The 27296-nt window shown below is 53.2% G+C and overlaps 1 protein-coding gene and 1 long non-coding RNA gene across 4 annotated transcripts; one reads left to right on the forward strand and one right to left on the reverse strand.

The window, feature by feature from the left end:
• Nucleotides 1–1668: 1668 nt before the first annotated feature.
• On the reverse strand, nt 1669–7517 carry LOC138225374 (uncharacterized). Its single transcript, XR_011183866.1, has 3 exons — nt 7402–7517; nt 2343–2533; nt 1669–1769 (listed from the first exon to the last, which is right to left on the reverse strand). It is a non-coding gene; the product is annotated as an uncharacterized lncRNA (long non-coding RNA).
• On the forward strand, nt 2466–26724 carry kcnn4 (potassium intermediate/small conductance calcium-activated channel, subfamily N, member 4). Of its 3 annotated transcripts, none has more exons than XM_015336379.2 (9): nt 2466–4220; nt 12189–12284; nt 14029–14489; nt 14754–14889; nt 17639–17749; nt 20025–20146; nt 22763–22832; nt 23347–23535; nt 23985–26724. In XM_015336379.2, the coding sequence occupies exons 1-8, from the start codon at nt 4167–4169 to the stop codon at nt 23521–23523; spliced, it is 1227 nt and encodes a 408-aa protein (XP_015191865.1). In that variant the 5' UTR covers nt 2466–4166; the 3' UTR covers nt 23524–23535; nt 23985–26724. The 3 variants fall into 3 exon arrangements, with proteins under 3 accessions (XP_015191865.1, XP_015191866.1, XP_069041431.1); XM_015336380.2 differs by having other exon boundaries at nt 2466–4202; XM_069185330.1 differs by lacking the exon at nt 2466–4220 and adding an exon at nt 4228–5483.
• Nucleotides 26725–27296: the final 572 nt, after the last annotated feature.

The following is a 27296-nucleotide window of genomic DNA, read 5'->3' on the forward strand; positions in this document are numbered from 1 at the left end:
GCACCAGCGGCCCCAGCTGGGAGACACACAGGGGTCGTTCTGCACCAGCGGCCCCAGCTGGGAGACACACAGGGGTCGTTCTGCACCAGCAGCCCCAGCTGGGAGACACACAGGGGTCGTTCTGCACCAGCGGCCCCAGCTGGGAGACACACAGGGGTCGTTCTGCACCAGCGGCCCCAGCTGGGAGACACACAGGGGTCATTCTGCACCAGCAGCCCCAGCTGGGAGACACGCAGGGATCATTCTGCACCAGCGGTCCCACCCATACCTTCTCCTGACTGGATCAGCCCAGACGTTCCAGATGTTGCTGCAGCCTGTGTCTGCTCTTGTCCCGACTCTCCTCTTTCCTGTCTGAGATGGAGAGTGGCTTCTGCTGCAGGCTGTGCCAGGTGGATGGCAGGCAGGAGGAACCGCCCTCTTTCTGAGAAATGCAGGCAGGACAGCCGGCTGCTTTTTTACCAAGGGTGTGCCCCAGCTCTCGGGCTTTGGCAAATAAACTACTGCAGAGGACAGTGTCCCATGATCCTCAGCCTCGCTTCTACACTGCCACAGGATCTGTAGGTTCTCATTTCTAAGGGAAGGTCAGAGAATGAAAACCTCACTCTTTCACAACACGTATTGTAGCTATTTCTGGATCATTTTGCAATTCTGATTTCCTTATGAGGAGATATTACTCTGCATTGTACTCTCTCGGGTCCAGTCCTGCTACACCAGGAGGACAGCTGGTCTGGTGGTTCAGGTCCACTCCTGTGGTTCAGGTCCAGTCCTGCTGCACCAGGAGGACAGCTGGTCTGGTGGTTCAGGTCCAGTCCTGTTACACCAGGAGGACAGCTGGTCTGGTGGTTCAGGTCCAGTCCTGTGGTTCAGGTCCAGTCCTGTTACACCAGGTGGCCAGCTGGTCCGGTGGTTCAGGTCCAGTCCTGTTACACTGGGAGGACAGCCGGTCCAATCAAAGCTTTAGAAGCAAAAGAATCTTTCATCTGAACCAGACAGTGGTCCCGCAGCTGACCTTCACAGAGACAGTTCACCTGTTTCATGATGCTGAAGCCCCACCCAGGAACAGAGTGTTTGAATGCGAAGTGACGCTGCACCTCTCTCTCTCTCTCTTCCTGAGAAGACACTGTCAGCAATTTCCGCTGAAGTGCAAATGGAATTATTGGCACAAGGAATCTTTTCCAGGACAAAAAAAAAAACACGCAAAACCAGACCAACAGGACACAGGTCGGCTCATGAAGAGCGGCTCCCTGTGTGCCTGAGACCCAGATGCTGCAGTGCTTGAGGCTGCTCCTTTCTGTGCCCGGTGTTGTGTCACATGAGCATGTACTGCTCCGTGCCTGGGCTGACCTTCTGCTTCTGACAGGAAACGACAAGCTAAGGGAAGCAGAATTTCCCACAGGGCTATTTTTAAAGCCACATGATCACACGAGGGGTGGGATGTTGGAGTTAGCCCGGGCACTGCGGTCTCATTCGGCACCTGCCAGTTCCCTGCGAAGTGAAGTGAGCTTTTGCATCGGCAGAGGCTGAGCCGGCCCGGTGCTCCTCAGAGCTGCTCCAGCGCTCTGCCACACGGGAGCAGGCCCACGCCCACAGCAGGTATCGGGTTCGACCCGATCAGATCAGACCTGATCGGATTCCTGCGATTAGAAATCATCTAATCAATAAAGCGCCCAGGAAGGAAGCAGGTAGGGGGTCGACCCCTCTCACTCCGATCCGCAGGTTCTCGGGAGGTTGCAGGCGGAGGCTCTCTGCACAGGACAGCTGCACTCAATCTGCAGGGAGGCCAATGACGGGGCTTAATTTCACAGTGAAGCCCAGGTCACAGATTGCACACATCCAGCACGAGCACATTACTGCTTAACCACATTGCGGAAGGCCTGGGAGTGATCGCCAGGAGCTGTGTGGTCTGTAAACGCAGGACGGAGCTGACCTGCGTGAACAGCCGCAGCAGCTAGTTTCGAAGGGATTGCGTATCAGAAGACGAGGACAGCACTGGGCCCAATCTGACCTGAGCTGGGAAGCCCTTGCAGTGAGTCTGTCCTGCAGGACTTATTGAGCTCAGTCAAGACTGAAACCACACAAGACTCTCTCCTGCTCTCCTGATGAAGTCCCTTCCGACGAGTGTGTCTGCTAACCGTCTGCATCAGTGGGGGTGCTGAGTCCAGGCAGGGCTGGTTCAGACTCGTGTGATCGATGTGTTGCCTGTATAATTTCAGGAGTCTGTTTGACTGGTCTTGCTCATCTGTCTTCGAAGAAAACAGAAGCAGCGATGTGGCCGCAATCGCTAATTACCCAATAAAGCTGCCCCTGCTTGTGCAAGAGAGGAAAGTAACTGTTTGACCCACCTGGTCAGTGTCAGGAAGCGTGCTGGAGGGGAGGAACTGGGCCTCCCCGATGGGCCTGACAGCACTGTGCAACGGTGAAATGCTTCCCCCTTTCCCCCTCTCGTTCCCTTGCACCCGTGTTCCCCATGGACAGCTGACGAGCTGCCCTTGGGGAGGTGGAGAACGGAGAGGCTGTCAGGGCGCTGACTGTCCTGGGATGAGATATAAAGACAGTGTCAGGGATGGCTTCCGGAGCGCCTGGTTCGACCCGACGCGGCGCTGAGGCTGCAGGAGGTAGCTAGTGATTGGTGTCCAGATCCCAAAGGCAAAAGGATCCCAGATCAAGACGAGAGGCGAGACGAAGGAGGAAACAAGGTCTGGTCGCCAGGAATCAGGCCCGGAGTAGCAGCCAAGGGTAATTCTCACTCGTGATCGGGGACTGAGTGGAGGGAGAGGAAGATCGTGAGGAAGGACAGTTGGTTAACTCGTTTGTGGTGAGAGGTGCTCGTAGGAACGCGCTTCGTGACAGATGGTGTAGGAATGCCTGAGGAGTGTCTTTTCTCCCAAGCGAGTGACAGAGAGTTGAGAACGCCGCCCTGTTGTAAACCGAGCTGTTTTATGGAGTGTGCTACGGAGCGCTACTTTTGCAAACCGGAGAATAAACACAAAGCCTGTAAGACCCATAACAATGCCCTGTCTATATAGCGCCTCTCGTGCAGCACCACCTGAAGGTGCCGCAGCTCTGTTCCTCCCCAGCGGGGGGCGCCGTGAGCAGGCTCCCATCCCTGCTCCGGGCCCACTGGACTGCAGGATGGCAGGAGCAGGTCCTCTCTGTGTGGGCTGTCGCTACGAGAGGTCAGCAGCTCTTCCTGGTCTGGGGATCACCGCAGCGCGGAGCTGTAAGTCACATGCATCACCCTTCCGCTAAATAAAGAGGATGCTCCTGTGTCCACATTGCACAATTAGCTCATGGGCGGCTCACTCACCGGGGGAATGACAGGGATCTGGGCTCTTGGCGTGCTGTAGGTGCGCATGCTTGCTATACACCTCTCCGGCCAGCAGAGGGCCCCATCGCAGCAAGTGCTCAAATCAGAAGCTACAGCGCGGCGGCTGTGAGCGTGGAATCAGTCCTAACAGTGAGCCAGGGGTCTAGCAGAGGCTTGGGGGCCACAGGCTGCAGGTCCTCATCAGCTGTTACTGCAGAGTCACTGATAACAGGAAGTCCGTTTTACACCTCATCCCAAGGAAAGGTGGTTTACCAGTACAGGATGACCGCATAAGAGGCAGAAAGACCTGAACCACTGGACCAGCTGTCCTCCTGGTCTAACAGGACTGGACCTGAACCACTGGACCAGCTGTCCTCCTGGTGTAACAGGACTGGACCTGAACCACTGGACCGGCTGTCCTGGTGTAACAGGACTGGACCTGAACCACTGGACCAGCTGTCCTGGTGTAACAGGACTGGTTCTGAACCACTGGACCAGCTGTCCTCCTGGTCTAACAGGACTGGACCTGAACCACTGGACAAGCTGTCCTCCTGGTCTAACAGGACTGGACCTGAACCACTGGACCGGCTGTCCTGGTGTAACAGGACTGGACCTGAACCACTGGACTGGCTGTCCTGGTGTGACAGGACTGGTTCTGAACCTAGCAGGGGATGAAGTGATGAAGTGGTGGTTCAATGTCTCTCTTCTCCTCCACACTGGGCTGTGGCCTTAATCCCACTTCACCTCCAAGGACCAGTGAGTCAGCATATCCTTCCTTCCAGGATTATCCCGTTTCTACCAGCCCTTGGTTCCTGAAATTCCCTGATCGGCACAGTGGAACGGATGAGCTCCTCCAGGAATGACTTCCAGAAATCTTTTCTGCCGGGGAGCCTGGGTCAGTGTCTGCAGCCAGGTGTGCACATGGGTCCGAGAGACCTGCAGCCTCCACGCACAACTGCACCTGACTCGGTCACGCGTGTGCCTGCCTAGCGATTGAAGAAATCGACGTTTTTTTTTTTTTTGGGGGGGGGGGTTGTTGATTGGTTATTTTTAGAGCTCAATCGTGTTGTCGTTGCTGCCTGGATATACTGTTAGGCTTTTGTTAGATGTAACGCCGCGTGTGCTGTAAGTCTGCTGGTAGTGTAGAGACAGATGACGGACGCAGACAGACGGGTCTTCTGATCGCCCAGAGGCACCATTACAGCGCGAGCGCTCAGTTACACCAGCAGTCAGGGGCAGCGAGAGCAGCGCTCCGTCTTCACTTTCATCGCCAGAGTCTAAAATCACAGACAGCTGTGAAGTGCGCGGCCGTGTGTACATAACGTGCTGATTATTTCCTTTGCCCTTATTATGATTCATTTTTTTCTCTTTGGAAGTCGGTGTGCTAGTTACAGCAAAGTTAGCGCGCTGGGTGTTTATCGGAGATTAAACAAGCTCGGCATGCCGACGTCGGAAAACAGACGGAGCGCTGGTGTCGCGGCATGACAGCGCAGGGTGCAGAGCGCACTAAAAGAGACGACTTATCAGACGCCTGCAGCGACGCGGGAGCGATCAGACTTGTCGATATGAAACAGGACTTCCCATAACTTATGCAAACGCCAGCTCCGGGTCTCAGACACGACACCCAGCTCCCCTGGCACACGCACGGGCTGGGGCGCCGCGCACACGCCCGAGGTTGATGCTGGCCCGCGCGCCGGGCAGCGCTTCACGCGGGACAGCGGACCGTGCCGTCCCGGCAGCGGCGAGGGCGCCGCGCGACCCCTGGCTCGGCCCTCGCGCGCGCGGGGGTCCCCGGCTCGCGGGCGCCGGGCTATGCCGGCCGGCGCAGCAGGAGGACGAGGCGGCGGCGCGAGGGGATAAGGTGCCGGGGGGACGGTGCGACACGGCGGACATGGAGCTCCTGGAAACAACGCTGCTGCCCGCCGGCTCCAAGGCGGCGAGCGTGAACTGCGACCGAGGGCTCGACGGCGGCGGCGGCGGAGAAGGAGGAGGCGGGGTGGACGCGACCCAAGTCAGCGTGCCCGGCAGCCCCCCGGCCAGCCTGTTCAAGCTGCGCGACCGCAGGCTGCTGCTGCAGGACAAGCAGCGGCTGTGCACCTGGGCGGTGGGCGCCGCCGTGCTGGGCATCCTGCTGATGATCGTGCACGCCGAGCTCTGCCCGGCCGTGTACGTGGCGGTAGGTGCTTCAGTCCAGCCGTGCGGGAGCAGCTCAGAACCGGCCGCGGCCATGTGCTGGAGCTCATCGCTGTAGTTACTCCAGTTCAGTACGGGCGGCTCGGGTCCTGCAAGGTCTGCTGTATGTACTACAGTACAGACCAGTTTACCACAGTGTGTTATAGTGTACTACAGTACAGACCAGTTTACCACAGTGTGTTATAGTGTACTACAGTATAGACCAGTTTACCACAGTGGGTTATAGTGTACTACAGTATAGACCAGAGTTTACCACAGTGTGTTATAGTGTACTACAGTACAGACCACAGTTTACCACAGTGGGTTATAGTGTACTACAGTATAGACCAGAGTTTACCACAGTGGGTTATAGTGTACTACAGTATAGACCAGTTTACCGCAGTGTGTTATAGTGTACTACAGTATAGACCAGTTTACCACAGTGTGTTATAGTGTACTACAGTATAGACCAGTTTACCACAGTGGGTTATAGTGTACTACAGTATAGACCAGAGTTTACCACAGTGTGTTATAGTGTACTACAGTACAGACCACAGTTTACCACAGTGGGTTATAGTGTACTACAGTATAGACCAGAGTTTACCACAGTGGGTTATAGTGTACTACAGTATAGACCAGTTTACCGCAGTGTGTTATAGTGTACTACAGTACAGACCAGTTTACCACAGTGGGTTATAGTGTACTACAGTATAGACCAGTTTACCACAGTGGGTTATAGTGTACTACAGTATAGACCAGAGTTTACCACAGTGTGTTATAGTGTACTACAGTACAGACCACAGTTTACCACAGTGGGTTATAGTGTACTACAGTATAGACCAGAGTTTACCACAGTGGGTTATAGTGTACTACAGTATAGACCAGTTTACCGCAGTGTGTTATAGTGTACTACAGTATAGACCAGTTTACCACAGTGTGTTATAGTGTACTACAGTATAGACCAGAGTTTACCACAGTGGGTTATAGTGTACTACAGTATAGACCAGTTTACCGCAGTGTGTTATAGTGTACTACAGTATAGACCAGTTTACCACAGTGGGTTATAGTGTACTACAGTATAGACCAGAGTTTACCACAGTGTGTTATAGTGTACTACAGTATAGACCAGTTTACCACAGTGGGTTATAGTGTACTACAGTATAGACCAGAGTTTACCACAGTGGGTTATAGTGTACTACAGTACAGACCACAGTTTACCACAGTGGGTTATAGTGTACTACAGTATAGACCAGAGTTTACCACAGTGGGTTATAGTGTACTACAGTATAGACCAGAGTTTACCACAGTGGGTTATAGTGTACTACAGTATAGACCAGAGTTTACCACAGTGGGTTATAGTGTACTACAGTACAGACCACAGTTTACCACAGTGTGTTATAGTGTACTACAGTATAGAAAACAGTTTACCACAGCAGGTTGTAGTGTACTGTTGTTTACTACCGTGTTATAGTGTACTACAGTATGCAGTGTTATAGTGTATTACAGTACATACCAGTTTACCACAGTGTGCTATAGAGTATTACAGTATATATTGCTGCTTCCTACAGTGTTGAAGTGCATTAGAGTGTACATATACAGTTTACTACAGTGGTTTATAGTGTACTACGGTATATGTTACTGTATATACTATAGTACTATTTAGTGAATAGTAAAATTAAAAGAGTCACTATAGTGTTTAATACAGAGAAATATTGAAGTTTTTCTGGGACCTTACATAAGATATTTATATATAATTAATTATTAATTCGATTTTTTAAGTAGCATTTTGTCGGAGGAGGAGGCAGATAACGTCACAACACGTCGTTGTCAATTAATTCGACTGTAATTATAAATGTACCGAGAGTATAGCTGGTGTAGTTCTCCAGAGACCCAACTCGCGAAACAGCTTTTCAGTTTCATACCTGTCGTGTCTTTACGCACTGAAGACCGAATGGCAGACCCGCCTCTTGTCCTCGCCTGTACCTTAAACCGAGAATAACGACGACAAGACTTAAAACAACGATTCCTCATGCTCTGAACTGTTATTTCGTTTCTGGAAATGCGGATAGTTTGCGCCCGCCCCCACCGCGCGCGGCGAACACGCCGGCTCGTGTCCACGAGCAGCACCTGGGCGCCGTCGGGATTTTTTTTTTTGTTGTTGTTGTTTTTGTTATGTATGATATTCAAATTCGCGTCCTGGATTCTGTTTCGTTAACCGCTGAAACTGGAATGCAACGAAAGATAAATCATTTAGTCTCTGACAAACCGGCCAGTAGAGTATTACAGCATTTTTACCAGCAGTAGCAGAGGTTACTGCCCTTTAACAACAGTAAACACTGCAGAAAAACAGAGAAGGCGTTTCTACTTCGGGCAGTAAGCAGAACAGAGCAAGTAATTGCGCGCAAGGACAGTAAACTCTGTAACTGCCCCAGCACTGGCGCCCGTGGAGCTCGCGGGACCCTGCAGGGGCCGGTGAATCCCGCGCCTCCTCGCGCTCCCACGGCGCCTGCGCAGAGCAGATGCTGTAGCCGCTGTAGATGCTGTAGTGCTGTAGATAAGGACACGATAAGGTGTACAATAACGTTACTGTGCGGCCCACAGATAAAACGGGCGCTCCGTATCGTGTTATTCTGCAGGTGAAAGAAAGTGCACAGCAATGTTACCCTGCAGCTTACGGGAAAATTCCTCTCCGAGCCTGTCGTGGTGAGCTCCGCCGACAAGGCTCCTGAATCCGGAAAGGAAATCTGTCCACCCGGTTTCTCACCAGTTCATCCAGTTCAGGGTCGGGGGGAGCTCCAGCCCGTCCCAGCAAGCAACAGGCACAATGTGGGGTACACCCTTGACGGACACCAGTCCATCACAGGACACACTCACTCTGGACAGGACACCAGTCCATCACAGAGCACACACACTCACACACACACACTCACACCAGGGGCAGTTTTTCCAGACACCAGTTAACCTACCAGCATGTCTCTGGTAGAGACCCCCCCCCCACACACACACACACACACACTGCTCCACCCTGCTGCCTGTGAAAATAAAATAAATTGGGCTCGACGGTTTCTCTTGCCTTCCTGCTTGAGCAGGTACTGACATGATATTTAGTTTGTAAAAGCAATGCCTTGGTTACAGAAATAATTAGCGATATTAATAGAGATAATCAGTATAGATTTCCAACCCCAAAGCTTTTTTTGAAAAAGATCTACACGAGGCTTATCAGAAAAGTACATATTCCCGATAAGGAGTGTGACATTCCCAGCGTCTCTGCTGGATAAGTCACCAGTCTCTCACAGAGCCAATCTAGAGACACCTATTAACCTGAACACCTGGAGAAAACGCAAAGGGAACATGCGAACTCCACACAGAAGCCTCCCCAGTTCAGATTGGCACCCACGGCCCGGGACCCGGGAGTCCACCGTGCCTGCCCCCGGGAGAAAAAGGATTCTGCTTGCGGAATCACGGCCCTCGGGGTTTTCTTTCCCCGATGAAAGTTACAAATTCAGTGGGTTTTGTTGCGCAATAGTGCTGAGTCCCGTGGAAATTCACAAGCCTCCTGGAGAGGAATTTCCGTCACGGGTGAGACCTTCAGACGCGGCTATAAAAATAAGGAGTGACACTACATTCTGATCTTCCCGGCGCACCTGCGCTGCAGGTACAATTCCTGATTTATGACTACAGGCTGGGAGCGACTCGCTTCCTGTGTAGTCTGGGACCGGCGGGACCAGGGCGGGGCGGCCTTCCTGCTCGGAATGAAGGTCCAGTTCAGATGTGGCTGGGCCGACAGGCTGACACACGGGCTGGGCGGGGCAGACCGCGAGTCCCGGCTCGATCACGCTCTCACCGGGGCCGCTATTTTAAGACCGGCGGGTTTGTCCCTTCTGACTAATTACTAAAAAAGCTGCTGCTCGGATCAGCGCTTTCTGAAAGTCGAGCCGCCTGGATCAGCTGACAGCCGCGCCCGCGTCACTCCCGACCGGTGTCGGAGAGCAGCAGAGCCCCGGGACTGGAGGCGACTCCGTCACCGTGCGCCCGGGCACTTCACCACAGAGTGCTCATCATCATCATCATCATCATCACATCATAGGAGGAGGAGGAAGACGAAAACATGTATTATTATTATTGAACAAGTCATTTTATTCCATGCTGAATTAATTCACACCCGAAGAAGGCTCCACAGCCGAAACGTTGTGTTTTCTCTCTTCTCTTGTCAGCAGGAATAAACCTTTACTTGTTCCTTTGCAGCCTACGCATGCCACGCAGCTCCCCGCTTGAACTACTTCAGCTTTATGATGATGATGATGATGATGATGGTTAACGCCTTAGAGCTGTGTAGGGCCGTGTCGTCTCCCTCCCAGTGAACACAGAAGCCTTAGCTGGATACAGCAGTGTGTAAAAACCGCCCGGACAGAAGTCTGCGTTCACGATTACTCTGTCTCATCACGGGTATAAATACTGCACTGCGCGTGGCGGGGACCGGTCAGCTCTCCCGCGCCCACGCAGGGTTTCCCCCTCGCGTGTTTTGCTTCTCCTTCGGCCCTCATCAGGCTCGTGCCGGCGGCGCGGGCTCGCCGAGAACAATGCGAGCGCGGTGGAAATGTCAGACCTCGGGCCGGGCCGGACCGGAAACGCGCCGCGCCCCACCCCCGTGGGCCTGGCCGATCTGCAGCGCCGATAGCGGCGGGTCGGACCTGCGTCGGGCGGGCTCGGCGTGCGGAAGCGAGAGCTGTTGTTTCAGTAACTGGCTCGCCCCGCTTGTTTTGACTGGGTGACGCATCCCAGTTGGTGAAACCAGAATCCCAGCTTGATAGCAGCAGACTCTGTTATGTCCCTCGACTTCAGCTGTTTATTTAACTTGCAGGTGTTTTGGAAGAAAGAATCTGTGTGGAAAACAGGCCTAGTGCAAAACCTTTTTGTATAGGAGCTTCTAACGGGCAGAAGGGTTTAATTGAGCATTATATTAGATCAAAATAGAGTTTCAGCTTTCAGACTGAGAGCTAAATTCAACATGGCATGAACTGTAATGTGACTTATGAAGGCTTTTGTCGAGATCTTCGGTGGTTAAGTGAGTTAATCTGAGCTCATGAGGACAGTAACTGTCTCTGTTCAGTCCCTGAGAGCCCCAGTCCTTCAGGGGCTCTGGGGGTCTTCAGTCAGGGGTTAAAGGTCACAGTGAATCTGGGCTCATGAGGACAGTAACTGGCTCAGTTCAGTCCCTGAGAACCCCAGTACTTCAGGGGCTCTGGGGCTCTTCAGTTAGGGGTTAAAGGTCACAGTGAATCTGGGCTCATGAGGACAGTAACTGGCTCAGTTCAGTCCCTGAGAACCCCAGTACTTCAGGGGCTCTGGGGCTCTTCAGTCAGGGGTTAAAGGTCACTGTGAATCTGGGCTCATGAAGACAGTACCTGGCTCAGTTCAGCCCCTGAGACCCCAGTCCTTCAGGGGGTCTGGGGGTCTTCAATCAGCCAAGCAGCGTTTCACAATCCTCTCTGGCTCGGATTCCCGAGTCCTCCTGTGAGTCAGAACTGACTCTCTGCCAATAGGATGCGTTTCTATAGCGAAGTGATAACACATCCGGCCGCTGAGCTCGCCTGTGACGAGGAGCCCCGTGTTTGCCTTGGAGGGCTGGCTGTCAGGTGTGTTGACTCCTCGCGTGAGCGTGTCTGGGCTGGCGCGGCCCGCAGGAAGTGTCCTGGCAGGGCATGCTGGGTCAGCGTCGAGGCGGTGATTTAGCGCGGTGACCTTCCTCGATGTGTAGGTTTTGGCACAGGAAGTGCTGCTGCGTCTGCCTGGTGGGTTCTGGGAGTAAGGTGGGGCTGCGGATCGAGAAGTGGGTTAGCGACTGGAATCACCTCATCATCCCCTGAACCAGCTTATAGACCATTCTGGGCTGCTGTTCAGACCTGCTGACACACTGACCCACCCTCCAGGACCAGGACTGGACAGCCCTGCAGACACACTGACCAGTCTCTCCAGGACCAGGACTGGGCAGCCCTGCAGACACACTGACCAGTCTCTCCAGGACCAGGACTGGGCAGCCCTGCAGACACACTGACCAGTCTCTCCAGGACCAGGTCTGGACAGCCCTGCAGACACACTGACTGACCCTCCAGGACCAGGACTGGACAGCCCTGCAGACATACTGACCAGTCTCTCCAGGACCCGGACTGGACAGCCCTGCAGACACACTGACCCTCAGTACTGCTGTGTGAAGTGCTGGGTAACATGATGTTTGTGTTTACCAGTCAGAATGCACTCACAGCCAGGCAGCTGACTGCGATCGCTGGAATCTTGGCCTGGGGCACCTACAGCTCCTCCACGCCCACGTCCCGCCCTGCGGAGGGGGCTGCACCGTGCGGTCAGAGAGGAAGGCTGGTCTGGAGCTGACCCAGGGCCCCAGCGCCGTGGGGCAGCGGTGCCCATTACTAGGCCTCTGTGCCCTTAGTGACTGTTCTTCTGTTCTGGTATTTCCAGTACTCACACGTTTCTCATTGCTGATCTTGTGTCCAGATTAGGCTGCGACGAGGGGTAACGGTATGTAGCCCCAGTTTTAGGAGATCCGGTTCGAAGTCGATGGACCGGTGGCTCCCGCACCTCGAGGTGAGGAGCTCCCAGTGCTCAGCTCACCAGGGGGGTGTTCTGGTGGTGGCGGAGTGGGGTTCCTAATATTTTGGCCACTGAGTGCACTAACCCTCTCCCTCTCCCACAGAACTCCGTCTACTCCTTCTCCGTCAAGGCGATGATCAGCCTGTCCACAGGCTGCCTGCTCATCCTCGTCGTGGCCTTCCACTACAAGGATGTCCGGGTGAGTGGGACCAGGGCCTCTCTGGGGGAGGCCAGTGTGTCTGTCGGTCAGTCAGTGTGCTGGGCAGTGTGTCGGTCAGTGTGTCGGTCAGTGTGTCGGTCAGTGTGTTGGTTAGCCAGTGTGTTGGTCAGTTAGACCTGCTCGCCTTTTTTAGGAAATGAAACAGCCGCAAAGCGGTATTTGCGTCCCGAAACACAGCTGAAGCTCTTGCGCTGTTCCCCTCTGCGGGGTGCTCAGGAGTTCAGCTGAGGCGACAGCCCGCAGCAGGCCGAGAGAGCCGCGGCCGCCAGCCCGGGCGTGAAAATAAAGAGGCCAGGGCTCTCGGCGTGCTCTTCCGTGGGCCAACAGATAAGAGACGGCGGGCAGGGAGCGGCGTGGTGATGAGTTTTTTTTTTCCTACTGAGCGCTGAGTCACCTTGACCGCTTCTGCAGGAAGGATCCGTATAAATGCAGAAGAGAGTTCAGCAGCATTAGTTATGACTAATGGCAGTGAATTGTCTGATGAAAGTCGCAGGACTTTCTGCACGCGTGACGGTCCCCCTGGCGGGGGAGTCCAGCTGAGTGTGTGTGTGGGGGGGGGCAGCTGAAATCGCTGAGTCATGGCCGGGCACTCGCCCGCGGGCGCTTGTGTGCTGTCAGCTAGATTTTCTTAAGGGCAGGGAATTTGCACAGTAGGACCCTCCTTATACTCGCTTTTACCCTCCGAGAATCCTGAGCTCACTCACAGCTCATTTCATGATTCACTGTACTACACCTCTCTGTGTCTTAACCTCGTCTCACTGGGTTTTACTGCACTTTTACCCTGCTCTCACTGGGCTGTACTGTGTGGTTACCCTGCTCTCACTGGGCTGTACTGCAGTGTACTGTGTTGTTCCCCTTCTCTCACTGGGCTGTACTGTGCTGTTCCCCTGCTAATACTGGGCTGTACTGTGCTGTTCCCCTGCTAATACTGGGCTGTACTGTGCTGTTCCCCTGCTAATACTGGGCTGTACTGTGCTGTTACCCTGCTCTCACTGGGCTGTACTGTGCTGTTACCCTGCTCTCACTGGGCTGTACTGTGCTGTTCCCCTGCTAATACTGGGCTGTACTGTGCTGTTACCCTGCTCTCACTGGGCTGTACTGTGCTGTTCCCCTGCTCTCACTGGGCTGTACTGTGTTGTTCCCCTGCTCTCACTGGGCTGTACTGTGTTGTTACCCTGCTCTCACTGGGCTGTACTGTGTTGTTCCCCTGCTCTCACTGGGCTGTACTGTGTTGTTACCCTGCTCTCACTGGGCTGTACTGTGTTGTTACCCTGCTCTCACTGGGCTGTACTGTGTTGTTCCCCTGCTCTCACTGGGCTGTACTGTGCTGTTCCCCTGCTAATACTGGGCTGTACCGCAGTGCTGGAGCAGCTGGCAGCTCATTGACCACCCTTCCACCTGATCCCCCCGCGGGCGAGCTTGCCAGGGAGCTCGGATGGCGAAACCGGGCCGGACTCCAGGGGGTGTGCTCGGGTCCGCTCGGTGGGAGCGTGTCTGTCTGTCTGTCTGTCTGTCTGCCTGTCTGTCTGCCTGCCTGCTCCCACTCTCTCGCTCAGACATGGCCACCTGTCCCAGCAGAAGAGCACACTCTCTCTGCACCCCAGCTCTCACTGTCCTCCTCCCTCCTGAGCCCCTGCAGCCTCATTCCTCCTGTACCCCCAATCTCTCACACTCTCTCACTCTTTCTCCTTCTCTCTCACTCTCTCTCACTCTCTCCCTGCAGCTCTTCATGATTGACCACAACCTGGAAGACTGGCGCATCGCCATGACGACCCAGCGGGTGCTGGTCATCGCCCTGGAGCTGGCCGTCTGCGCCGTGCACCCCCTGCCGGGGGCTCTGGGCGTGGGCTCGGGGGGCGGGGGGGCGGTGGGGCTGGAGGAGGGGAACTTCTCGTCGGCCCCGCTGTGCTCGGCGAGTGGCCCCCAGGACGCGCTGCTGGACCTGGAGCTGCTGCTGTCCTGCCTCATGTTCCTGCGGCTCTACCTGGTGCACCGCGCCATCCTGCTGCACAGCAAGGTGCTCCTGAGCGCCTCCTACAGGAGCATCGGCTCCCTCAACAACATCAACTTCACCTTCCGCTTCGTGCTGAAGGTGCTGATGAACACCTACCCCGCCCGCACCCTGCTCTTCTTCATCCTCTTCCTCTGGCTCTCCGCCTCCTGGCTGCTCACGCTGTGCGAGAGGTGAGTGAACCTGCTCACTTCTCCTGCTCTGTCCTGGATCTCCCTGGGCCTTACTGCACTGTACAGTACTTTTACCATGATCTCTCTGTGATTTACTGCACTGCGCGTGACGTTCACCCTGATCTCACTGATTTACTCCACTGCACTGTACTTGTACCCTGATCTCAGTGGGCTTTATTGCACTGTACTGTGCTTCACCCTGATCTCAGTGGGCTTTTACCATGCTCTGCTCCCTGTAGTGTTCTAACTGGTGTTGTCCTGCAGGCAGATCCGCGAGGAAACGGGCAGGATGGACAACGCTCTCTGGCTCGTCGCCATCACCTTCCTCACCGTGGGTTACGGGGACCTGTCTCCAAAGACGACCTGCGGCCGGGCGGTGTGCCTCTTCACGGGCGTCATGGTGAGACGCCCCCTCCTCAGCCCGCAGGTCCGCCGGTCCACAGCTCCCCCAGGCTGGCGAAGAGCTGCAGTCCCCCAGCTTCCAGTCTGAGAGAATCGGGGGGACTGTGCTTGCTGTCCCCTTGACAAGGGGAGCTGTGAGTACAGCAGACCCCACTGAGGGAGCTGTGAACCCCAACACTAGGTACAGCAGACTCCACTGAGGAAACCCCCACATGGTGTAGCGGACTCCCCTGAGGGAGCTGTGAACCCCATTATTGGGTAAGACAGACCTAAGTGGGGTCACCCCAACACTGCACACACCCGGCGAGGGAACCCCAACACTGCACACACCAGGCGAGGGAACCCCAACACTGCACACACCCGGCGAGGGAACCCCAACACTGCACACGCCAGGTCTCAGTGAGGGAGTGGTGCCCTGGTTTCTTTCCAGTAACAGCTGGGTGAGAGCCTCAGCGCCCGAAGGGGCCCGGCGGGCTGAGAGGGCTCCTCTGGTCCCGCCTGCGAGGCGCCACGATCGCTCAGCACGGTCGGGGGGGGGTCCGGCAGATCTGCGAGTGCGACAGGACCGCTCGAGCCCGGTTTCTGACTCAGCGCCGCTCTCGACAGGAGGAAGGGCGGGGCACGGGCGTGGTGTGGCCTGGCCAGGCATGGGTCGGGCTTGCTGTTTCCTCCTGCTCACATCCTCCCTCCATCCCCCCGCAGCCCCCCGGCCTGCGTTCGGAGGACAGGTAGAAGCCAGTCACACTGCCTGGGAAAAACGACAGGAATTCAGTCAGAATTCCGACCCACCCTCCTGTGGGGAAAAAAGTCCGAACCAGCTGTTTTTCGCTATCCAGGTTTCCACTGGATCTAGAAAGGAAGCCACCAACAGACGCAAACTCTATTCCCAGGCTTGGAATTTCGCTGTTGGTGGTGTCGGTCTGCCAAAGCTTTGATTTAATCCAGGCTAAAAGCTCTCACCCTGTTTCTGTGTCCGTCTGGACCTGGGTAACCAGGTCTGTCCCAGTGCGCTTTTGAAAATATTGACTAGGAATATGTGTTTCAACACGAGGACTGGGCAGCTCACTCCAGTCCCCTGCCACTCTTTGTGTAAAGAAGTGCCCCCCTGTTCTCAGCTATGAATGCTCTTCGCCTGAGCTTCCACGCCTGTCACCTGGTTCGCGTTTCACTGTTGGTTCTGAAAAAGTCCATTGGTACATAGTCCATAGTCCATTTTGTCAGTACACTTTTGAGGGATTTGAATTCCTATGCAGTAGCTCAGGAAATGGATTATCAATCAGGCAGAGTAAGACAGGGTGTAACCAGTTGGAAGCAGGGGGCATCGTCAGGGAGACCAGAAATGGATATGGGGGTGAACACCCTTAATTATGAGCAATCTGATTCAGGGCACAATGACTCAGTTCCCAGAGCCTGTTAGTGTAAGATGTGCCTTTAGGGCCCAGGAGTGTGTCTGCTGAGTCTCCTTTGGACAGAGGCCAGGGCAGAAAAGGGAGTGGTTTCAGGTCCGAACAGCAAGAGCAGCTGCTCAGCAATCCTGCCGCACCGATAGCGGACGATCAGACAGGTCGGCTCTTCGCCTGGCCGATACCTCTGCCTGTGCTTTGTGCGAAGTCACCGTGATTGGCGGTTCTCACTTGGCACTTATTTCCACTTGTTTATTTCAAAATCAAGGTCGTGACTTCGATGCCATATCAAAACAGCTCTTTGTTGCAAGACTTCATCTTTAAGTCACGGTTTGATAAGAATCACCATTGTTGGCATTTTGATGATACCTGCTGCTAGTGCTGGGCTGTCCTGGGCTGTTCCTGGAGAACTGGTCTGTGTGAGCCGCCTCAAAAATTCAGAAATAAGTGCAGAAAAATGGTTACCAAAGCGACAAGGAAAGTGAAAGCAGATCAATCAAAGTGATCATAGCAGGGGAGATTCGGAGTTTATTTGACATGAAAACCAGCAGACAGTGTTTTTGCCCAGCCAGGGATCCAAAGCACTGGATTCACATCTCCAGCACAGAGAAACTGTTAAATCTGCCCGAATAAGAGCTGAGCTGAGGTCATTAGGAACTGAGTTCAAATAAAATCAAATCAATAACCACAGCCCTGAATGCAGGCAGGTGAGTGGTCTTCTAAAGACAGCTCAGCAAGGCCATGATGCTAGCAGACTAACAACTGAAGGCAAGTCTCCCTTAGTGTTGCATCTGGTGCACCTTAAACAGGGGCAGACACAGAACCTAAAACTGGGAGCAGGGGGAAAATAGGGGTAATTCACAGCCACAATCTCCCCAAAACAACAACCACTGGCCTTGACTTCGTCATGAAGGGCCTGACTCAGACGGTCACCCAGAAAGAGGTTACCTGGAGGAAACTTGGATAATTTCGTTGTTTGGGAGTTTGGTGTTTGACAGGGAACACTAAAATCGTGATGATGGTGTCAGTGTTGATGTTGATGTTGTTGTGGGCGATCATGATAATGATGTTAATGAAGATGGCGATATCCACGTTGTGGATGAAGATTGTGTTAATGATGATGATGTTAATGAAGGTGAAGATATTGATGTTGATGAGGATATTAGTGTTGGTCATGATGACGTTGATGTTATTGGTGAAAATGATTATATTTATTAATTGGTGATGATTGTGAAATTGGTGATGCCGATGGTGCTGATTTCAGCAATGATGTTAGTGAAGGTGAAGATGCAGACGTTGCTGCCTGTGATGAGGACGCTGACACAGTGTCTGCTGTGCTTGCAGGGCGTGGGCTGCACAGCCATGCTGGTGGCAGTGCTGACGAAGAAACTGTCTCTGAACAAAGGGGAGAAACACGTCCATCAGTTCATGCTGGACATCCAGGTCTCCAAGGAGGTAAGGCAGCATGGTCACCATCCCGCGGGATCGGGGCTTCCCAGTCCTGCTTCTTACACGAGCTGCGCTCTCAGTTACTAACAGTTGTTACAGACTAAATTAGTTAACCTTTTAAAATAATATTTTCATCATCTATAATGTGCCATAAATGTTTGTTTGAAATCTCCAGTACTTACCAAGTACAGTACTTTAATCACAATTGTCCTTCTGGTGTAACAAGACTGGACCTGAACCACTGGACCAGCTGTCCTCCTGGTGTAACAGGACTGGACCTGAACCACTGGACCAGCTGTCCTCCCGGTGTAACAGGACTGGACCTGAACCACTGGACCAGCTGTCCTCTTACTACTACCTGTTGTGAGACTGAGGCTCCACAAAAAGAAACTATCCTGAACATCTCTTTCAACCTCTCCCAAATTAAATCTCAGGAGTACAGCCAGCCTGCAAAGCCTCTGCCCTCAACGCCCCTTTCCACCAAAATCAAAACACTGCGTCACCTAGCAGGAGAAAGCAAGACAGTTGACCGTTGTTACAGGAAAAAGGCTTGTAAACATTTCAAGCGAGCGAAGATCGAAGAAATAAGGAGCAGGAGTTACGCAATCTCCTCCCCCTGTCCCTCTCTTCCTCTCTGGCACGACAAGTGCTGTCAGCATCCTCGCTCCCGGGCGTAATATTTTCCAAACACCGGGCCACGCGGATTTGTGTCGGAAGGCGGCTGCTCCTTTGTTTCTTTCCTTGTAAATACCGGAGCGCCAGGGCACAGAGAGGAGTGCTGTGGGAAACGGGAGAAGGCTCCAGAAGGAGATGTCTTTAGATATATATTTAGCCCTTGCAGAGGCGTTAAAGGGAGGAAACAATCGTTTCTGTCTCAGGAAACTGGCCCGTTGTTTAGAGGCTGGGGCAGGGAGAGGAAACAGAACGAGAGTGTGTGCGTGTTCATCGCGCGCGGGGCGGGCCGGGGGGGGCGCGGATCGTGTGGCCCAAACCCACAGGATCCACCTGCTCGTTTCTCTGGGAGCAGGATGGAAGCGAAGGAAGAGAGCGAAAGGGCCGTCACTGTCCGGTTATTTTCGGCCCCCTCACGGCCATCGAGGAAGGTGACGCGGCTCGTTTCCCCTCGCCGCCGCCTGTCCTTGTGACGGGAAGACAGGAAGACCCCCCCCACCTCCGCCTGACACTCACCACACAAACCGCTCCCTGGGCACGCGCACGCTCGAACCCGGGTCACGCCGCTGACCGGCTGGGCCCAGCAGGAGCTCGAGTCCTGACCAGGGGTGTGTGTGTGTGGGTGTGTGTGTGCTGGCCAGCGCTCTGTCAGAAACAGTGGAAACAATAACACTGATTATTATTACTGCTGCTTCAGCTACTGATAGATACTGATACTGCTACTACACTACTGCCACTGCTACTACTCATACTACTGCTACTACTACACTACTGCTACTACTCATACTACTGCTACTACTACACTACTGCCACTGCTGCTACTACACTACTGCTACTACTACACTACTGCTGCTACTACACTACTGCCACTGCTACTACTACACTACTGCCACTGCTGCTACTACACTACTGCTACTACTACACTACTGCTGCTACTACACTACTGCCACTGCTGCTACTACACTACTGCCACTGCTACTACTACACTACTGCTGCTACTACACTACACTACTGCTACTACTACACTACTGCCACTGCTGCTACTACACTACTGCTACTTCTACACTACTGCTGCTACTACACTACTGCTGCTACTACACTACTGCCACTGCTACTACTACACTACTGCCACTGCTACTACTACACTACTGCTGCTACTACACTACTGCCACTGCTACTACTACACTACTGCTGCTACTACACTACACTACTGCTACTACTACACTACTGCCACTGCTACTACTACACTACTGCTGCTACTACACTACACTACTGCTACTACTACACTACTGCCACTGCTGCTACTACACTACTGCTACTTCTACACTACTGCTACTACTACACTACTGCTGCTACTACACTACTGCTACTACTACACTACTGCCACTGCTGCTACTACACTACTGCTACTACTACACTACTGCTACTACTACACTACTACCACTGCTGCTACTACACTGCTGCTACTCCTCCTCCCCCTCCTGCCACTGCTGCTGCTAATTCACCGCAGGAAGGGGGGTCAGTGAGGGCGCTGCTGCCCGCGGCGATCGCCTGGGAAACCCCCTCCCGCCGGCCCGGCCCGCGCTGACGGCTCGCTGTCTCCCCGCAGATCCAGGTGGCGGCGGCGAACGTGCTGAGGGAGTGCTGGCTGCTGCACCGGAGCAACCGCAGCAAGAGGCAGGGCCTGGAGAACCGGCAGCGGCAGAGACACCTGCTGGAGGCCATCCGCATGTGAGTGCAGCTCAGGACCCTCGCCGCCCCTGCAGCTGCTCCGGCCCCCGGTCTGTGTGCGGCGGGGCTGCGCGTGTCTCCCAGCTGGGGCCGCTGGTGCAGAACGACCCCTGTGTGTCTCCCAGGTGGGGCTGCTGGTGCAGAAAGACCCCTGTGTGTCTCCCAGCTGGGGCCGCTGGTGCAGAACGACCCCTGTGTGTCTCCCAGCTGGGGCCGCTGGTGCAGAACGACCCCTGTGTGTCTCCCAGCTGGGGCCGCTGGTGCAGAACGACCCCTGTGTGTCTCCCAGCTGGGCCGCTGGTGGGGAACGACCCCTGTGTGTCTCCCAGCTGGGGCAGCTGGTGCAGAACGACCCCTGTGTGTCTCCCAGCTGGGCTGCTGGTGCAGAACGACCCCTGTGTGTCTCCCAGCTGGGGCCGCTGGTGCAGAACGACTCCTGTGTGTCTCCCAGCTGGGGCAGCTGGTGCAGAACGACCCCTGTGTGTCTCCCAGCTGGGCTGCTGGTGCAGAACGACCCCTGTGTGTCTCCCAGCTGGGGCCGCTGGTGCAGAACGACTCCTGTGTGTCTCCCAGCTGGGGCTGCTGGTGCAGAATGACCCCTGTGTGTCTCCCAGCTGGGGTTACACTTCAGTGGGAGGGAAGTGGGTTCCCTCCTGTGTATAAAGTGCTTTGGAATCCTTTTGGCACTAAGAAACATGCTACATTAATGCAAATAATTTTAAAATTAAATCAACTTAAATTTGTAAAAAGTAGCTGTATTTCCACTTTGCTGGGTTCCTTCTGAAAGCTGCACTTCTCTAACGACTGACTGGACTGCGTCTGAAACGCTTGTCTGTTCTGCTTTCCGGACACCAGATGAAACAGAAAGCTGCTGCTTCTGTGTCTGGTCCGGGTCTGACTGCTCAGTCTGAACCGTCTGCCCGACCTGAGCCCCCAGCTGTGCGGCTGGCCAGCGTTCAGCCAACCGCGGCTGTTTGTCGGGGTTCCGTGAGCTGTACATGGGCTCCCAGTTGACCCCCCTTTCTGGAATGTGCTCTCGGAGAAGGGGCTGGCGAGACGCCGGTCTCTGGGCTCTCACTGCACGCTGGAGGATCACTAGGGATCGCATCCTGCCTCTTCCTTTTCTTCCGCTGTCCAGGAAGCCCCCAGACTTGCAAAACCCACAGCATCTTCTGCAACATGGGCTAATCTGGGCCGATGAGCTCAGTGCCGCAGATCTGCAGCGCTTCTGAGTCCTGCTTTGTCACTGTGTGTGTGTGTGTGGGGGGGGGGGCGGTCAGATTCATTTTGTATCTCTGAAAAGGAGAAGTACCAGAAGTCTTTGCTTTTGGCTTAGAAAGTAGCTGTCTGCTGCCTTAGAGGTCCTGTGACAGGCGGTTTGATTTTAGATGTATGAATCTACATAAACCGATTTAAAATAACAAGTGACAAACACTGCTGGGAACGGGGTGTCCTGTCCTGGTCCAGGGGAACCCTGTCTCGGCTGGTTCTTCTTCCAGCTGGTTCCTTCATCGCCAGTGCTAGTTGGTGCCTGTAATTGATCTGCTTGCGAGTTCAGATTTTTGTCTTTCCTCAGTCCTTGTTTTCAAAATCGCCCTGGCTAAACAGCTCTTCACGGCCGATCGTTTGGTGCTGAACAGCACAGGTGGGAGTGGCACAGTACCAGTTACGCCCACTGTGGGAGGGGTGACATTTGGGACACACCCACGTGTGGGAGTGAAATTGTTTTGGACACACCCACCATGGGAGTGGCAATGTGATCAGACACGCCCACAGCCAGTCTGTGTTTCCTTCTGTTCCAGCCCAGTTGGTTGTAATGTATTTATGTTTCGGCTCACACTGCTGAGCGAAGGCGCTCCTTCACCACACTCACGCGTTAGCACCCCAGTCACAAACTCCACTCGGCTTTCTAACAGCCGGAAGCAATTTTGTTTTCAAGAAGGCCTCAGATAGAAGGCTGTAGTCGGAGGTGCTGGGCCGCAGGGAGGGCCAGCAGACACGGGGAAACTGACTTCCTGCATCTTCCCCCGACTTCCTGGGCTGCAGACGGACGAAAGCCTCCCGGGAGACGCTGCGGATGTCCCAGCATGCCGAGCAGGGCGGGGCGAGTCCGAGCCTCCCTGCCCCCTGGCTCGTTTCCCCCATTCAGGGCCGGGAGGAAACTATTTGATTAGAGGAACAGCAACCGAATGGAATAATAAGTGAACGTGAGCCCTAGACGCACTCATGGCACGACATCTCCTCTCTCTGCATTGGAAAGACACCAGGGTATCGGCTTTAACAGCATGGCTGGGTAGTTTGTTCCACATTCCCACCACTCTTTGTGTAAAGGAGTGTAAAGAAGTGCCTCCTTATCGCAGTTTTCCATCAGTGTCCTCTGGTTCGTGTTCAAATGTTGAGTTGATTATGGTGGATTAAACCACTGGGTTGACTCACTTTGAATAGGTGTTGTGTCACAGTGGCGTTTCTGTGTCGGTGTCACAGCAGTTATAGTATCACTAGTAGATGAAGTACTGGTGTGTGCATGTGTCCTCTGTTTTGTGCTGGGGGTTGTATAGCCCTTGAATTCCCTGACACAGGAGAAACGCCTCATCCTGTTGCCCGTTTTCCCATCAGATTCCGGTACGTGAGGCTCCGGCAGCGAAAACTGCGGGATCATGCCAATGAGATGGTGGACCTGTCCAAGGTAGGACTCTCCCAGTCCAGATTCCTCTGTAATCTGGACAGCCCTGCAGACACACTGACTGGCCCTCCAGGACAAGGACTGGACAGCCCTGCAGACACACTGACCAGCCCTCCAGGACCAGGACTGGACAGCCCTGCAGATACACTGACCAGCCCTCCAGGACCAGGACTGGACAGCCCTGCAGACACACTGACTGTCCCTCCAGGACCAGGACTGGACAGCCCCGCAGACACACTGAATGACCCTCCAGGACCAGGACTGGACAGCCCTGCGGACAAACTGACTGACCTTCCAGGACCAGGACTGGACCCCCAGGACTAGTGCATGAGATGTGGGGGTGAGGTGGTGGAGCAACAGCTGCTGGCCCTTAATCCCCTGGGCCAGTGACTCAGTTCAGGCTGAAATGGGTGCAGTGATGTACAGGAAGGGCTCCAGGCCAGGTGGTGACTGTCCCCGGGGTCTGGGGCATCCTGCAGATAGGGGGCGCTCACGCGGCTCCCTCCTGCCCCTCCAGCTGCAGGTGATCATGTGTGACCTGAACGCCAACTGGAACAAATCCTACCGCGACCTGGAGCAGCGCATCATCGCCATGGAGAGGAAGATGGACGAGCTGGGCCAGGCCTTCCAGCACACCTCCTCCCTGCTGGCCCAAGCCGTCCAGCACAGGACCTCCAGCAACAGCTTCAAGTAGCAGACCCAGCGGGTCAGTGTCCGCACCCAAATGAACACGTGCAGGCACAGGGATTTACTGCGCTGTACTGTGCTTTCACCTGATATCACTGGGCTCTACTGCACTGTACTGTGCTTTCACCCTGATCTCACTGGACTGTACTGCACTGTACTGTGCTTTCACCCTGATCTCACTGGGATTTACTGCTCGGTACTGTGCTTTAACCCTGCTCGCACTAGGCTGTGCTGCGCTGTACTGTGCTTTTACCCCGATCTCACTGGCTTTACTGCGTTGTAGTGTGCTGTTACCCCGATCTGACTGTGATTTACTGTACACCAGCGACCCTCTGTCTGTTTTAAATTGCAAAACCGTTTCTGGACCGGAACAGGCCACTCCCCCAGTCTGTTTTCCCACGAGTCTTTCCTGTTATCCTTGGATCACAAAAGCCTCTAACTGGCTTCTCCTTCTTCTTACCCCCACAGGTGTCCCGTCCTCCTGGAGAGCTTCCAAAGTTCAGAATCTTCTTCTCTCAAAGCTGCACGTTGACCTCCTCACCTGTAGGGGGCATCTTTCTTCTTCCTGAAGCATCATGTGACATATCATAGCGCAGGAGAAAACTTCTGGATGCAAAAAAAGTGGGGAAAAAAATATTTTTTAAAACTTTATCAATCAGAATGTACGCTGGATTTGAGTGCCTAAGTATTTGTCATTTTAACTTTTTTGTTTATTTAAATTAATTTTAAAGTCAGGTTAAATGCACATGTTCACCTCTTAAAGTCAATACAAATTTAATTGCAAGGAGGTGTGGGGGTTCAGGTCCAGTCCTGTTACACCAGGAGGACAGCTGGTCCAGTGGTTCAGGTCCAGTCCTGTTACACCGGGAGGACAGCTGGTCCAGTGGTTCAGGTCCAGTCCTGTTACACCGGGAGGACAGCTGGTCCAGTGGTTCAGGTCCAGTCCTGTTACGACGGGAGGACAGCCGGTCCAGTGGTTCAGGTCATCCTGTTATAGTTGAGCTCACTGCCCCCTGGCTGAGTTTTCCTGCCTCCTGGTGCTCAATGCTTTAGCTGAGATGTGAGGCCAGGATCCTGCTGTCTGTACGTCTGCCACAACACCTGACACCAGAGTCCCCCTCCAAGATGGTGCCTTGTAACACTCTGGCCTTCCTGCCCTGGTGGGCGGCCGCCTTAAGCCAGGAGTGTGTTTCTCAGTAAGTGCCTTACAGACAATAAATTACCCACAAGTTGCCTTAATGACAGAAGCCCTGCAGGACTTTACCGTGGTATACCACATTGAAACATTACGGAACACAGCAGAGTGCAGGGAAGCAAAGATGACCCGGCGGCCACGGCCAGGCTGGCTGCTTTCTGGATCAGAACCCAACACTGAACCGAACAGAGGAGACTGAGGAGACCCCATACAAGCATTCGAGACCGGACCTCCTTCTCCTGCAGAACCGGCAGTCACACTCCAACCAGGCGACACAGGAGGGGGAGCTACATGGAAGTGTGTTGATAACCCTGGACAGGAGGAGCTTCTTTACACAGAGGGTGGGAGATGTATGGAACAAGGTGCCCATGGGATCAAATCTTTGGGACAGTCCGCTGCTGAGTGACCGAATGATCTGGATTGGCTGGAGGTTGGAGGTTGGCCTCCTCTCGTTAGCTAATTGCTCTTTGGATGAGTTAATAATGATCTGGAGACGTGAGACTGGATCTGGAGAGACTCTCAGCCAATCAAGTGTGAGGAGGAAGAGAACTGATACCATCCTCACTCTCACCTTCCCAGGCAGGTCTTCCAATCAAACATGTGCAGTGAATATACAGTCTATATTTTTGTAGAGATCAAAGATGCTAATTTTAAAGCCTAGGTTCACCTAGAAATGAAAACAATTAAAATTTATTTCTCCTACAAATCAAAATGTACATTTAAATGTTTAATTCCTCTTAAAAACAACAATATTGCTTTAAACGTACAAAGGCTCCTAGAAATAATAACAAAATGTATTTTGTATGTATAATGTCTTCCAGAAATCTAAAATATTAATTTAAATGTACAAGTCAAGGTCCCCAGTGTTTATGAAAATACTCTGAGAGTTTCTGTTCCTAGGAAACCAATTAGCACGGAGAAAATACTTTTTTTCTCTTACTTTAAAAACAGTTTCAGCAGCGGCTCACTGCATTAGAGCCGCGCCAACTCTGCGACACGGCTAGTTTCAGCAGCGTGATTAGTTCTGTAAGACAGAACCTGGCACTCAGAAACATTTACAGGATAGTATCTGTCAAATGAACCAGTACCGGTATCGGTTCGATCTGCTCTCTGTCACAGAAAAAATAAACAGGCGTGTTTTTATTTTTTTAAAATCTGAAAATAGCTCCTGGTTTGTGTGACCGACGATTAAACAGCAGATTAATCACACATGGAATGTTATTTAGTAATATGTTATTGCCTTTTTTTTTAAAAAAAAAGCTAAATTTGAATTTGCTTCAAGCCACAGGCTGCTGTCGGGAGGTTATTTAGAAAGCAAGCGCCCCCTCTGCCGGTAAAATAGCAGTACTGCAAGACAAGACGAACTTCCGTCTATTCGCATCGGAGTGTTCCGCTCTAGGAGTCCATCTGTAACTCCTATAACCTTTTGTTACAGTTTGGACACAAACCTACCAAGCGTGTGGTAATTCTTCATGGTTGTTTTAATTTAACTGAATCCGGATTTTTGAGCAATCTGCAGTGGGAGTCTGACTGGCCGCGCTGTTAGAGCTGGAGCAGATGAGACTGCTGTGCACTGGGAGTCTGGCTGATACTGTAAGACCTGCAGTGGATCAGACTGCTGTGCACTGGGAGTCTGACTGATACTGTAAGACCTGCATCAGACTGCTGTGCACTGGGAGTCTGGCTGATACTGTAAGACCTGCAGTGGATCAGACTGCTGTGCACTGGGAGTCTGGCTGAAACTGCAAGACCTGCATCAACTGCTGTGCAATGCTCGTCTGACTCACAACACTATAAAGCTTGTAGTGGCTCAGACAGCGTTGCTCTGGTGTGGGAGTATCACCAGCCCCAGCTAACTACAGCCGGTGAAGCCTGTTCTGATTTTGCCAACATGCATGATTGAAATCAAGACGTTTACAGCTTAATTTTTGCACACATTTTAATGTAAGCAATGTAAATATATATTGTTGTGGGCTTTTTTATATTTTCTGATTAAAAGTGATTTTCAAAATAGATTAGGTGTCCCTGACTTTTATTTACCACCTCCAGCCCCCTCATTAGGACACTGTCTGTACTCCCATTACACTGGGTTTATCTTGATACACTGTCCATAGACAAAGCATAAACCCAATTATTATAATAAATTGCATTTTATGTTGCACTTATCACCATCTATCATCCCGAAGTGCTTTACATGTAACAGAGAACCCACCAAAACTCCACTGAAGTGTAACCCAACCTGGGAGACACACTGGGTTAATTCTGCACCAGCAGCCCTACCTGGGAGAAACACAGTGGTCCTTCTGCCCAGCAGCACCACCTGAGAGACACACAGAGGTCCTTCTGCACCAATTCAGAGGGAAGGAGAGAGAAACTGCAGCACTAGGTGGGTTAACAGTGAACTTAAGGACAGAGTGCACAGCCTAGCATGGGGTTTGGTTAGTACTCCAGGGTGAACATGCCTACTGTTGCATACAATGTTCTGGGCTCTTTACTGACCAGGTCATCAGGATATCCGTTCCCCACAGTGATTTTCACTCCTGGTCAAGGAAGGGCTTGGCAGCCAATTTATAATCTTCAGTGAG

The sequence above is a fragment of the Lepisosteus oculatus genome, chromosome 27 (genome assembly GCF_040954835.1).
Source record: "Lepisosteus oculatus isolate fLepOcu1 chromosome 27, fLepOcu1.hap2, whole genome shotgun sequence".
NCBI lineage: Eukaryota > Metazoa > Chordata > Actinopteri > Semionotiformes > Lepisosteidae > Lepisosteus > Lepisosteus oculatus.